The 13,932-nt window shown below is 42.1% G+C and overlaps 1 protein-coding gene across 1 annotated transcript in view; it reads right to left on the bottom strand.

Annotated features, from left to right (window-relative positions):
- Positions 1–824: 824 nt before the first annotated feature.
- The window catches only part of TAFA1 (TAFA chemokine like family member 1), a 449,892-nt gene continuing 436,784 nt past the window's right edge, over positions 825–13,932 (bottom strand). Inside the window, exon 5 of the mRNA XM_087708855.1 lies at positions 825–1,781. Coding sequence (XP_087564981.1) covers positions 1,764–1,781 — 18 coding nt within the window. The 3' untranslated portion in view covers positions 825–1,763. The remainder of the gene's footprint in view (positions 1,782–13,932) is intronic.

Here is a 13,932-nt window from a genome sequence, read left to right as displayed (position 1 = left end):
ATGGTCATAAGTCACTTTTTCCCAGTGCCATTGGAACTTCAAACAGTCACTAAATGGACAGTTGTAAGCAGAGGTGACATTCAGCAGGTTCTGACCAGTTCTGGAGAACTGGTAGCAGAAATTTTGAGTAGTTCAGATAACTGGTAAATACGACCAATGACTGGCCCCACTCCCATCCATGCTCTGCCTCCCGAGTCCCAGCTGATCGGGAGGAAATGAGGATTTTGCAGTATCCTTCCCCTGGAATGGGGTGGGAATGGAGATTTTACAGTATCCTTCCCCTGCCATACCCACCCAAGCCATGCCCACCAAGCCACGTCACGCCCACAGAACTGGTAGTAAAAAATTTTGAATCCCACCACTGGTTGTAAGTTAAGGGCTACCTGTATTGAGTTTGATCTTAGCCATACTAAAGTAGCTTCATATACTTGGAGTAAGTACAACGTTATTCAGATTAGCAGAAGCAATACCGTGGATCCATTTATGGAAAGTAAGGGAACAATTCCAGTCATATTTTAAAATCTATTATTATGGTGCATATGACTTTGCTTTTAACTTTTCAAAAGTGTTGATAACTAAACCCATTGCTCTTCTTTCATGTAATATCGGAGTGGGACTTTTTCTATTAAAGTTTCTATCATTGTGACTGAAAAGGTCAAAGTTCCTTTCGCTAGAGGGGTGGCTATATAAATTTGTTTAATCAAATAAAAATAAATAAAATGAAACAGTAAGGCGAAACCCATGACAGTGTTTTCCCTAAAACATTATAAAAATGATTCTCATGAGCAAACCACAGAAGCCATGAAAGTTAGCAATTGGTTTTTCTTTTTTTTTTACTAGGCTTGTCTATATCAACTATACAAAGTCTGTAGACAATTGTCTGTACAGGATTTTTCTTCTTAAATAAATGAACCTGCAGTTTATGAAAAGTTGTCCAGTGAATTTCAGAGCGCAGGTTGGGTCTGTTTAATTACTAAGAGTCTTTTTCTCTGTGGGACAGTTCTTGGCCCCGAAAAATGTTCCCGGCATCACGTATCAATTAAGTATAAAGTATGGTTAATGTAAGCAAAGCCAGCATGCAAATGTTGCACGAAGAGAGAGGGCGGGGGACAAAATAAGACTCTGGAACACAGGAATATGAAAAACAAAAATGGAATTCCCTTCAACATCTGGCTGACACGACCATCATTGTAATGAAAAGGAAGCAGCATTCCAATTATTTAATCAGTCTTCATCCTTATTCATGTTCTTTTTTCCACTGTTGTCTTCATCTCCAAAGCCCTTATCTCTTTGCAGTTAAAATAAAGCAAAATTAAGCAGTTGCAGCAAAGTGTGGTTCTGTTCATTTTCTCAGCGAGTCAGGGTTTATTTCAAAATATTTTATATATTTATATATTTGTAAATGATACAAATAAAAATGGTCAATCCACCTGTACGGGACCATTGTTCATCTTTCAGAATCGTAAAACTTGCTTCTGTTGAACTGCTTGCCAATGTCTCCTCTCTTTCTCTCTTCCTTCTTCTTCTTCTTCTTCTTCTTTTTGCTGTCCGCTCTGGTTCATCATTTGTCTAGGGGTGTTTGGGCTCTACACAAGCAAAGCCATTGCAGTTTCCTCTGGTACAGCCATAAAGTGCAAATTAAAAACAAAAAGAAAACAAAAACCATTTGGCTTGTAGAAGCTTGAGATGGTTTAAGGTTCAAAGATTTCTGCCTTCTATCTGTCAGGGAGTTCCTTTGCAGGCTGCTGTCAGAAGAATTTTTGTTAGGTCCTCGGGTGAATCTGCAGGAATAAACCAGAAAAGAAAGGATTATGCTCAGCCCATTGAAAAGCACCTTGATTCTTCAATTTGGTGGATGGAAGCAGACGTTTTCCCAAAGCTGCATAGCCAAGGTAAAAGTAGCCAAGACAGTGTGTTCAAAATCAGACCAGAGAGAAGTGGAAAATGTCAGAGTATGAATGTTCATAGACTGGAATAGACATGGTAACAGGTCAGTCAATGAGGACTGTTTGGAAATTGAAACATAGTATTTGTTTGTCTGGGGTCATAAGAGACACTTTGGAATCTGGGCATGGCTTAGACTTGCTGAACTGTATATAAGAGTTGGTTTGGCCACTGTAACTTTGCAGCTTCTGTACAATATATGCCCTCTGTATCTCTACTCTGTAATGACTTGCTTCTATGAATATTGCTTCTGTGTTCCTCATTTTGTATGCTGACTTCTGCTGAATGGTATTGTATATAAATACATTTCTTACGTAATTAAATCCTGCAGACAATGTGTGCTGGTTGGATGTGCTGCACAAAACATGACAGAAAATTAGGGGAACCAATACAAGGACTTTTCTCTCCAGATGGTCTGATTCACGTGGAGAGAAGCTGTGGGGGACTAGTGACTTCTTTGCAGGACCATTCAGCCTTAAGGTATTGCACCTCCGTGGTCATTTCTCTGTTGCTTGCTGGAGATAACATCTGGCAGTTAAAATTCTCTTTATGGCTGCTGTTGGACTACCAACCTGCGGAAGGTATTCTTCTGCCATCTCCTGCCCTGCCTTTATTTCTACACACAGAGACCCTTTGCACTTCCTTCGCTTTCAGATACAAACATTGAATTTGATATCGAACATAAACTATCCATTCTGGCCCCTGAAATTCTGGTTGTATGAATGAGGCAAGAACACTCAGCAGCCATCAACATTTGCTGCAGATTGGGTTAAGATTTGGCCAAGCTAGAAGAGTTTGGTTTCAGGGAATACATCTTTGTTTTTTAGGGTTCCTTTAAAAAATCCTAGTGTGTCATTCAGTTTGCAATTTTCTAAAACTACCTCTGGGAAATAGAAGTCTGAAAACAGCCAGAATGGTTCTTTGTAAGGGAGGGAGGAAAGGTTGCACATCATTATATGTGTCAGTACCCACTCTTGCACCTTGTCATGCTGAAATCAACAAAGGTACTCAGTCATTTAAGAGAGAAAGGGGGAAAAAAAGCTAACATTTGTACAAAAGGTCGGGAACATTTTCTAGAGTAGCAGGAATTCATGAGAACTTGTCAGTGAAGCCTGTTAGTGCTTTCACAGGGATTTTAATTGAGTTGAGAAAAATGGCAGCAAATCTTAGAGAGGTTAGGCTGCTTCCTCTCTCCCTATTCTTAAATGGGGAAGGTGGCAAGTTTTAACAGTAAGATATTGATTGACTGATTGATCAATTTATGTATTTATTATCTATTCCTTATGACTCCCAACAATTCAGGGTGGGATGCCTTATTGGGTGTTCATAGGAAATCTCACAAATGTGGCCTTATTGCCAATTTCTAACAATGCTTTAATTTCATCTATTCATCCATCCATCCATCCATCCATCCATCCATCCATCCATCCATCCATCCATCCATCTATCCATCCATTGATCTATCTATCTATCTATCTATCTATCTATCTATCTATCTATCTATCTATCTATCTATCTATCTATCATCTATCTATCTATCTATCTATCTATCTATCTATCTATCTATCTATCTATCTATCTATCTATCTGAGGGGGCAAGGATAGTTGATGCGCAAAAAATACATTGCAACGCTTATTGCAAAGCCTCTCAACTATCAAATGACAACCCGGCCTTCACGTGGTGCCCCCCATTCCCACCAATCGGGCTCTGTCGACCCTTGGGACTGGCATCCCCTTGGGTATATCCAGCCGAAACAGCTTCCATGGATCGCCGAAAACAGTGGCGTCAAATTTCCATGGAAGTCGCCTATACCCATGATGGGTGAAGAGGCGTCAAGTACAAGTACAAAGTACTATCTATCTGAGCTACCTTGTGGATGTTGTAGTATTATAATGCCATCACAAAAAAAAATTATGATAGCCCTGTGAAAAAATTGCCAGTCACTTGAAAAAGTCACAATTCCCTGCTTTATAACTCTGTTTTATGACTTTATGCAAATTTCATCCAGATCTGAGGAAAAACCCAGCCACAAGATGAGTTTTTAAAGCAGTTTCAGTGGTAGTGTTTTGCAGTAAAAAAACAAAACAAAACAAATGGTCTTGTGGCATCTGAAGACTAACAATGTAATTATCAGATATGTTTGGTGTATCACAATCCAATTTATCAGAGGCATAGAATATAGTCCTGGGAATGGAACATATACATGCAAAGAGAGAATGAGAGCAAGAGAGAGAGGGGGGAGGGAGGGAGGGGGGAGGGAGGGAGGGAGAGAGAAAGAAAAAGAGAGGGAAAGAGAGAGCACATAGCTCTTGCTGGAGAGAGGGGAAGGGAAAAGAGGCAATTGCTTTAGAAGCAACTAAACATAAACCTGAATTCTGCTGTGATACAAATTTGTATTGAATATTCGCTTAGCTTACATACTCTAATAAGAAATCTTGGATTTCCAAACCATAAGAAATATATTCACTTTTCTTGATTTATTTTTCTTCTGTTAATCAGTGGAACAATGAAGATACATCCCATTTGTCTTTTTTTAAAAAAAGGCAACTGGACTGTTTTTTCTTTGAGGACAAAGAAGAAAACATTTCACCTCTTAGCAGGGGTGGGTTCCTGCCGGTTCGCACCGGTTCTTGCGATCCGGTTCGTCAGTGAACCCGGAAGTAATTAACTTCCGGGTTCCTAGCTCCTAGCCCCTGTCGCTGGGTGCCTGCAGGGTTTTTCTTTTTAAAAAATGCCTCTCCGGATGATCTTGAAAACCTGCAAGCTTGCTTTGGAAGGGGGCATATGGGCAGCATTTTCCCCTGCCCCCCTCCCCGGGAGCCTGCAGTTTTAAACCAAGCCTTTGCACAGTAAAGAAAATCTCACGAGCGAGAGAGAAATTCTTACTTGCTTTTACTGTGAAGTTGCGGAAGTTTCCAAGCAGAGATGGGATGGGGGTTTTCAAGATCATCTGCAGAGAGGCATTTTTTAAAAAGAAAATCCTGAAAAGGATTTGGAGAGATTTGCAACTGGTCTTTGGTGGTGGGGGGATCCCCAAAACCAGAAGCACAGCCCATTCCCCCTCCCAAAAAGACTGTTTTCTTTTTAAAAACCCCTCTGCAGAAGCTTGAATTCCAGAACTCTTCCATGCCCTCCCTCCCCGTTTCATGGCAGCCGAAGCAACAGTGAAGCAGAGGCTGACACTCCTTGTTTAGGTAATTCTGAGGTGGTTGATGGTTCTGTGAGTGCCTGTCCTTTATAATTTTCCACGTTGCCTTGATGGCTTTTATTCCAGTGACTTTGTCTTCCCTGTTCTTAGGCTTAGGAAAAAAAACCTGGTTTCATTGGCAGTCTTTTTTTTTGGGGGGGGGGATTTTTATTTTTTGGGTGTTTTCCTAGCACTGTCATAGTTTGTGGGTGTGGGTGGGTGTGTAATGTCCCGCAGTTATCTATACATTAATAATGATCTAGTAATATTAATAATATCTAGTAATTAGTAATATCTAGTAACATCGTCTTGGCCACTCCCACCAGGTCACATGGGTGGCAAGCCACTCCCACAAAGGAGGCCACGCCCACAGAGTAGGTTCGAACAATTTTTGAAACCCACCCCTGCCTCTTAGCCAATAAGCTTCATCAGTTGTGATGGCAGAGGGATGGAAGGATAGTACTGACAGTAGAGACTGGATGGTAGAGGTATGGACAGATAGGTTCTGATAGGATGGTGGCGACGGGTGTGTGTGTGTTAGAAGGATTGTATTTATTTTTAGTCATCTGGTTGTTAGCACTCTTTGAGATTTGTTGAGGCCACTTGAAGGTTTATTTGTGCCCTCAGGGCAGTGGTGTGGCTTGGTGGGTGTGGCCTGGTGGGCATGGCAGGGGGAAGGATACTGCAAACTCTTCATTCCCACCCCACTCTGGGGCCAGCCAGAGGTGGCATTTGCCAGTTCTCCGAACTACTTAAAATTTCCACTACCGGTTCTCCAGTACCTGTCAGAACCTGCTGAATTTCACTCCTGCCTCAGGGTCACCTAAATCAAGGTGCAATTGGTTATGGAATCTTCTCGGAACTGTGGCAAGGGCTGCATTATAAACTGGAGATAGCATCTTAGCCCCCCCCCAATTGAAGAAGGCTTTCAATTCTAACATAGATGGATTATTGTAACCCTCTTTCAAACTAATGCTCCTCTCTATCCAAAATAAGGACTCTCAACCCAAAATGTGGAGTCTACAAAATGTAGAATTTACAATGCAACCTTTGTAGGAGTTCCAAGAAGATTCCACAACCAATTTCACCCTGATCCAAGTGACCCTGAGGACACAGATAACCCCCCCCCCAAGAAGTCTCAACAGTTCTCAGAGTAAGCAAACGACCAGATGACTGCGAAAAAATACAATCCTTCCACAAACACATACCACCATCCTATCAGAACCTATCCTTCCATCCCCCTACCATCCTGTCTCAACTGACCAGTGGTGGCTTCCTATTGGTTTGGACTAGTTCAGCCAAGCCGGTAGTGGTTTGGAGGCCTAGGTCACTGGAACTGGCAGTGACCCAGGCCTGCCATGCCCCTGAACCAGTTCTCCAAGTGGCGCCATAGGTGCCACTATCTTGTTTTTCACTTCTGCGCATGCACAGAATAATTTTCATTGCACTGCACATGTGTACGCAGTGCACCCACGAGTGAACCGGAAGAACTCACCCTTGCAACTGACAATATCTATCCTTCCCTCTCCCTGCCATCAGAACTGATGAAGCTTCTTGGATGAGAAGTAAAATGTTTTCTTATTCTTCCCCCAAGGGGGGGGGGCAGTCTAGTTGCCTTTACAAGAAAAAAGCACCTTTGAGACAGCTATGACCTGATGACTGAGAATCTCCATAGATACATTTCATTTAATTTCATTTCACCAGAAAACTGTTTCTCCTTCCCCAGCTGCATCCATTGTCTCTTTGCCCAGTACCTTCTCCAATGTGTTCATGAATCATTTGCTGCTATGGCAGTCACAGGCACAAAGTGTATGGAGCAGTGGTGAGTTCTGGATCCCATTGTAACTGGTACGCATTCGCAGTACGCGAATGCGTACTTACCTCTTGCGATGCTTCTGCGAGCCTCCACAATGCTCCAGCTGCTCAGCTGAGTGTCATGCAGGCACCGTGTTCTCCATGCATGTGCGTGGAAGCACCAAAGAGCTCAAATACAGGTAAGGAGCTCGGGTGGGTTTGCGGGCCCTCCGGAGCACCGTACCAGAAAGGTACCCGGTGCTCTGGGCAGGCTCCGGTACGCCCGTACCAGGGTGTACTGCCTGCAACCCACCACTGGTATGGAGGTACATTCACATCAATCCTGGATAGTAAATACAATTTGGGAGATTCACCAGGTAGATGGATATGACAGCACCAACATCACTACCACCATTTCAATTCTTATTATGGTCTGTAGCAACATTGATAAGTCTCAGAAGGACTTTTCTTCTTCTTCTTTTTATAAAATGCTGCCTTTTATCAGGAGATTCCTTGGAAATAAATTCTATTTAAATTTTATACCTACGGGACCGCCTCCTGTCACACACCTCCCAACGACTTATAAGATCCCACAGATTGGGCCTCCTTAGGGTACCGTCGACCGGACAATGCCAGTTGGCGACTACCCGAGGGAGGTCTTTCTCTGTAGTTGCTCCGGCCCTGTGGAATGATCTTCCCGCAGAGATCCGGACCCTTCTCACTCTCCCGGCCTTCCGTAAAGCCATTAAAACCTGGCTGTTCCGGCAGGCCTGGGGCTGCTGACCCCAAAATATGGTCCAGCCCCACTTAGAATGGAGTGCATGATGTGTTTTTACATCTATTTTTTTTCTTTCCTCTTCTTCTTTTTTGATTTACTGTATTGTTAGCCGCCCGGAGTCCCACGGGATTGGGCGGCATACAAATGTTATTAAAACTTAAAAAACTTAAAACTTAAACTATTTGAAAAAGGTACACATTATACTGATTTTTGAACAAGTTCAAAATATTTGTTGACTACTTTTCAATGCCAAGTAACTTCCTATTCTGGGTCAATTATGCACTTTCTCCTCTATTGTCTTCATGTGTTCTTCTTGCTAAGTTCCTATCCCATTTACCTTATATAGACTGGGATGAATGGAGGAGGGAGGAAGAATTAGCATTCCATATTAACCCAATTTATCTCTCTTCCCTGGTTTTGAGCTGGCTTTTCCCCTTCTCATCCTCTAGCTTAGATGTGCTTATTGTTTGTCCTTCAGATTTTTATCCTCCTAGTTCAAATGGGTTCTTATATGTGGATTTCCTTATTTTCTCAGCCACAACCTATAAGATAGGCTGGGCCGAGAGACAGTGACTCTCTGATAGTCACCCAGCGAGCCTCCATGATTTAGAATGCTTTTGAGTTTTCATCTCCTCATTCTTAGTCCAACACTAACTGCATGATGGAGAAATCCACCATCCACTAAGAAAATGAGCACCTTTTCTATTGAAGAGATGAATCCTTTTATTTCACTCATCAGGTGGAGACTGAACATGAGATTTCAACCACTAACAATAATTTTAAAAATCAAGACGAAACAGATCAATGATGTCAATATTGCTTAACACTCAGCATGCCTTAGCTGTGATGGTTATGTATTGGTGCTCACTTAATCACCATGTCATTTCTCATTGTGTGCTTAACTGAGCGCCATGTCATTTAGAAGTGAAAATGGATCCACTTAGTTTGGTAAGCCAGTTTGGACAGATGGCAAATATATGAGGAAAATTCAGAGGAGGAGAAAACATGGCTGTTTTCATTACAGGGTTTCATGCCTGTCTAGGCAAGTCCCTTGTTTTCCTAAGAAATGTGGGATAGAGTGGTAGCTCCTTCCCGAGGCAGTAGGTGGCTTCCTGTGCAGTTCTATGGAAGAAAACAACACAGATATTGGAGGAGGGGAGATTGACAGTGAAACGGCACCTGAACAGAGGCAGAAAAATTGATTTTTCATTTCAATTTGCTCCTTCTAAGCATAAAGGCCTGAACTTTGACATCAGACACTTGTAGTACACCTTGTTCTCCTGAAATGCTCAAAGTAACTGAAGGGATGTTTTGTACTCATTCAGCTTTTGATGACAAAAGTGAGCTCTAAATAGCTCGTCTTCTGTCGGAAGGAAATTAAATAGGTCAACAAGTGACTCAATGCTGGTGCTGGAACAGGGTTTCTGTTGCCCAGAATGTTTTCTTTGATGACTTCTGATTTTTGTTAATTTCAGTAAATGAAGGGGAGTGTTTAGCTTGAGCCAGGAGGCCCAGGGACATCAAAGATTAGTAAGGAAGATCACCAAATAGGCTAGCAGCTATTAAAAGAATACTTCGTTTTTGTTATGAAATAATTGAGGATGTTTTCAAGAAGGAAGTAGAAGAAGGAAAGACTGGAGAAGGGAAAACATTATTCCTCAGGAATTGATAGGACACTAATCCACTCAGTGGTGGGATCATTTTTTTTTTACTACAGGTTCTGTGGGCATGGCTTGGCTTGGTGGGCATGGCAGGGGAAGGATACTGTATAATCTCCATTCCCTCCCCATTCCAGGGGAAGGTTACTGTAAAATCTCCATTTCCTCCTGATCATCTGTTACTCAAGAGAATAGATGGAGGTGGGGCCAGTCAGAGGTGGTATTTACCGGTTCTCCAAACTACTCAAACTTTCTGCTACCAGTTCTCCAGAACAGGTCAGAACCTGCTGAATACCACCTCTGAATCCACTCTAAAGGTATCACTTCAGTTTTTCAAGAACTTCAATGGGGAGGGGGAAACCAATGTATGAATCCCAAACTTTTAGCCAACATCAGGAATTTCCCCTTTTTATTCACTGCAGCAGGAATGAACTTTTTTTGAAGTGGGGTTCTGCCATTGGCCTTTGAGTAGAATGCAGGAGACTATACTCACAATTTGGGCAAAGAAGTTGCCGGGAGCAGATCATAAATGATATTTGATTTAATGATAATGTAATTAAATGAAATTGATTAAAAAGAAGTAGTAGAATCAGCTTCGCACATATTCAATACTTTCTCCCTTCTGTCACATTAAAAAGTATAATTCAGGAGCCACATTTGGCAGGGCTCTAGAGTACGGGTTGCGGGTTGCACTTCCCTGTTTTAAATAAATGAAGGTGCACATATGCCAAGCAGGATGTAGGGGCAATCTGGCATGGTTTTTCTTTTCTTGTAATGAAAGGACCCCCAAATTAAAATTGCAATTGCATGCCGTAACAATGATTACCATGCCCCCACTGAGAAATCGTACAGAGGCTGGGAAAGTAATGGGAGAGAGGACATAAACAATGAAGAGACTGCAGGTTATCTCAGTGGCAGCTTATCTCTTAAGTAGCAACTCAGCCCAGGTGGCAAGGAACCTGGGAAGAAGCATTTCCAATCATTCAGGGGCTCTACCTGAATGAACTCACGAGGGTTGGGAATTCCTCTTACCCTTTCTAAGACTTTGCATTTAACCCAAGGCTGGCATTAAAAAGACCTTCCTGATATTGGATTGGATTGGATTTATTACATTTATATGCTGCCTTTTTCCCCGAAGGGGACTCAGGGCGGCTCACAATTCAAGTCAGGGAAGGGGGTACAGACAGGGAATAAAAAAGACGAACATAACAATACACAATTTAAAAGCACACAACAGTCATACCATTCGAGAAGGGGGGCAAAAGCTCTTTAGCCCCAGGCCTGTCGGAACAGCCAGGTTTTAAGGGCTTTGCGGAAGGCCTGGAGGGTGGTGAGGATTCGAATCTCCACGGGGAGTTCCAGAGGGTCGGAGCAGCCACAGAGAAGGCTCTCCTCCGGGTAGTCGCCAGTCGGCATTGGCCGGCGGATGGAATTCGGAGGAGGCCTAATCTATCCAGGTAGTTCTTGCTTCCCTGATTCTGCCTAGTTGAGCAGGGGCTTTCAGGATGCAGGATTAAAAATCACTTCCAAAATGGTCTCCCACCCAAACTAAACTGCAGGCAGGTAATACACATTTTTATTTTGCTCTTCTTCCTAAAGAAAGTCTAGAATGGTTGTTCAATAAATCATCTTCTATAAAAGAAGTAAGTATAGCAATCCAGTCAAGGTAAAGGGGCATGATTTGAGGCCTGGGTCTGGCTGTGGCTTCTACAAGCCTGAATAGACCTCCCAACTCCCAAAGGTGAACTGAGTTTATAAGGTGACTGAAGAGAAACTGTGAAATATATGGCTGAAGACTAACTGTAATAGCTATATTTAACTACTTGTACCAAATTTAACAGCATTCTGTGCACCTTTGGCATTTAATCAAGCCATCCACATGACCATGGAGACATCTTCAGACAGCGCTGGCTCTTTGGCTTTGAAACGGAGATGAACACTGCCCCCCTAGAGTCGGAAATGACTAGCACATATGTGCGAGGGGAACCTTTATCTTTACTTTTACCGAATGTAAACATAAATTAAATTAAATAGAGTGCTTCACTAATTTCCCTGGTGCTACTCACTTGTTGTCAGGTCCACCATCCTGTCCTGCCTGTTGTAGGGTGGGGAGGAAGACCTGCTGGCATTGTTCGCATGCTTTTGCTGTAATCACTTGGGAATTAGGGAGGGGGATTGTCTTCGAGATGGGGTAGACTCCCTCCCAGCTGGTTGTAGCTTGGTTTCATGGCTGCTGTTCCCTGAGAGTGAACTGTTAATTGCCTTGTACTTCAGCATTCTCAAAACAACCAGCGTTACATTGGCTGCCAGTGGTCATGTTAGGGGGATTGGGTGTGGGGAAATGGCAGAATTGCTTCCTGCTTTACACAGGATTTCTCAGATTTTGCCTTGCTTTCCTGCAACCACTTTCTCTCAATAAAAGTTCTTTTGATTCAATTTAATGGATTCAAGAGTCATGCTTTTCTGAAGGGCCAGCTGGGACAGGTCCTTACACTTGTTTTCCCTAGTCCTGTTCATACCAGGAAGTACAATCCCCTGCCATAATACTCAATGCCACCTGAGGGTCCAAGTCATTTCTGAATATATCCTATTGCATGTCTTTCTAAAGACACCTGTTGTGTTGACTCAATCACTATATATCCTTGACTGAGATATTTCACCCCATTTATCCTCACAAATGGCTGCACTTTCTGCAATATATTCAGTCAGTCAAAATATTGAAATCAGGGGTGATTTGTTGCTGGTGTTACTGACGGTTCGGTTCGCTCACACGCCCAATGCATGTTGCTTACACATGTTCAGTTGCCTGTAGATTGTTCTGTGCATGCGCAGAACATTATAAAATGTCTAAAAACAATGGCATGGGTGACTGGGAAACTGGTTCGGGGGCATGGCCAGTCTGCTGTCCCTACCAGTTTGACAACCCAGTACCAATTTCCACTACCGGTTCACCCAAACTGGTGCGAACCAGTAGCAACCCACATCTGATTGAAATGCATGGAATACTTTAAACAAAGTTATGAAAAGAAAGTCCTGCCAAGAAAGATTAAATAAAAGAAAATACATGGACATGGTGGGGTAGAGGTGTTACTCTATTTTGAAACATTTAGGAAGTTATCTTGGGAATTTAATTGAAATGAAATCCGATAATCCATACACAGTGGAATAAGCCATATATTTGAATATTAACAAAGCTTCCGAATGCCTAAAAAAGAAATTGAGATGTTAGGTATTAATCCATAGCTAGTGAGAAGCAGAAAATATGCAAAGAGAATGAAGGGAACCTTATATGTAGATTACTGTATGCAACACAGATGGACTGAAAATGTATATGAAAAATGTTATTCTGCAGTGCTACAAACTGTCCTCTAAAAGCTGTATGATTCTTCATGCTTGAATAGTGATTTGCATTGGAAAGAAGTTGAAGAAAGTCTATATTAGGTGGACATACCATGTCGACTTAAAAAAAAAGAAAAGAAAAATATATGGTTTACCGAGTCTAATCTAGAGATTCTAACTCTGAGACTCAAGACTTCTGACATGAGGGGAAAGGCCATAGTTTTAAGACATAATCAATCACATTTTTTATATTCATACATTTCTCCTTTTATTGAGACGTATTGTTCAGAATGTTTTCTGAAATGTTCTGAACAAATCAGAAGCCACATTAGCACACAATGCATAGAAAGATGGTCTTGTTCTCATATCTTGCTTAACTGGGTCAAAAATGGATTAACATGTCAAAAGAATTCTCTAACCATAACTCAGAAGAGTATAGTTTTCACTCCCAACAACCCAAATTAGTCATGCTCTATCATGAAAACTTATAATAACTAGCTGTCCTTTCTCCAGTCCCCTATTCCAAGATAAAGCCCTAGAGTTGCACTGTGAAAATTGGGTTTCTCAAGGAATTATTTTTTAAAGGTACAGTAAAGGTTCCCCTCACACATACAGTATGTGCTAGTCGTTCCCAACTCTAGGGGGCTCATCTCCATTTCAAAGCCAAAGAGCCAGCGCTCTCCGAAGACATCATGTGGCCAGCATGACTAAACACCAAAGGCGCATGAAACGCTGTTACCTTCCCACCAAAGGTGGTTTGTTCTTTTCTACTTGCATTTTTACATGCTTTTGAACTGCTAGGTTGGCAGAAACTGGGACAAGTAATGGGAGCTCCCTCCATTACGTGCCACTAGGGATTCGAACTGCTGAACTGCCAATCTTTCTGATCCAGAAGCTCAGCGTCTTAGTCACTGAGCCCCTGCATCCCTTAAAAAATTATTTTTTAGGTTTTGCCCTACATATATGGTGTGTGTATATGGGAGAGGAAGACTCTATAGATCCTATCATGCAAAGAGAACCAATGAATTCTTCTTCTTCTTCTTCTTTAGAAAATAGAGAATAACATGTGTTTTAATTCCATTTCTGAAAGTGTTCCAAATCAGGCCGCTTTGGATCTTACCCAAAATCATGTTGCACCCAAATCCATGATGTTTGGAGTAAAAGCTCCCCAACATGTTCTCATAGTCCTGATTTCTGTCCCTGACTAAGCATGGAACATCTGAGAAAGCCA

The sequence above is a fragment of the Thamnophis sirtalis genome, unplaced genomic scaffold (genome assembly GCF_051295495.1).
Source record: "Thamnophis sirtalis isolate CommonGarterSnake01/CBP01778 unplaced genomic scaffold, rThaSir2_p1.2 scaffold_3, whole genome shotgun sequence".
Lineage (NCBI taxonomy): Eukaryota > Metazoa > Chordata > Lepidosauria > Squamata > Natricidae > Thamnophis > Thamnophis sirtalis.
The sequence above is the reverse complement of the archived record's forward strand: the minus strand, read 5'-3'. Positions and strand labels throughout refer to the sequence as shown.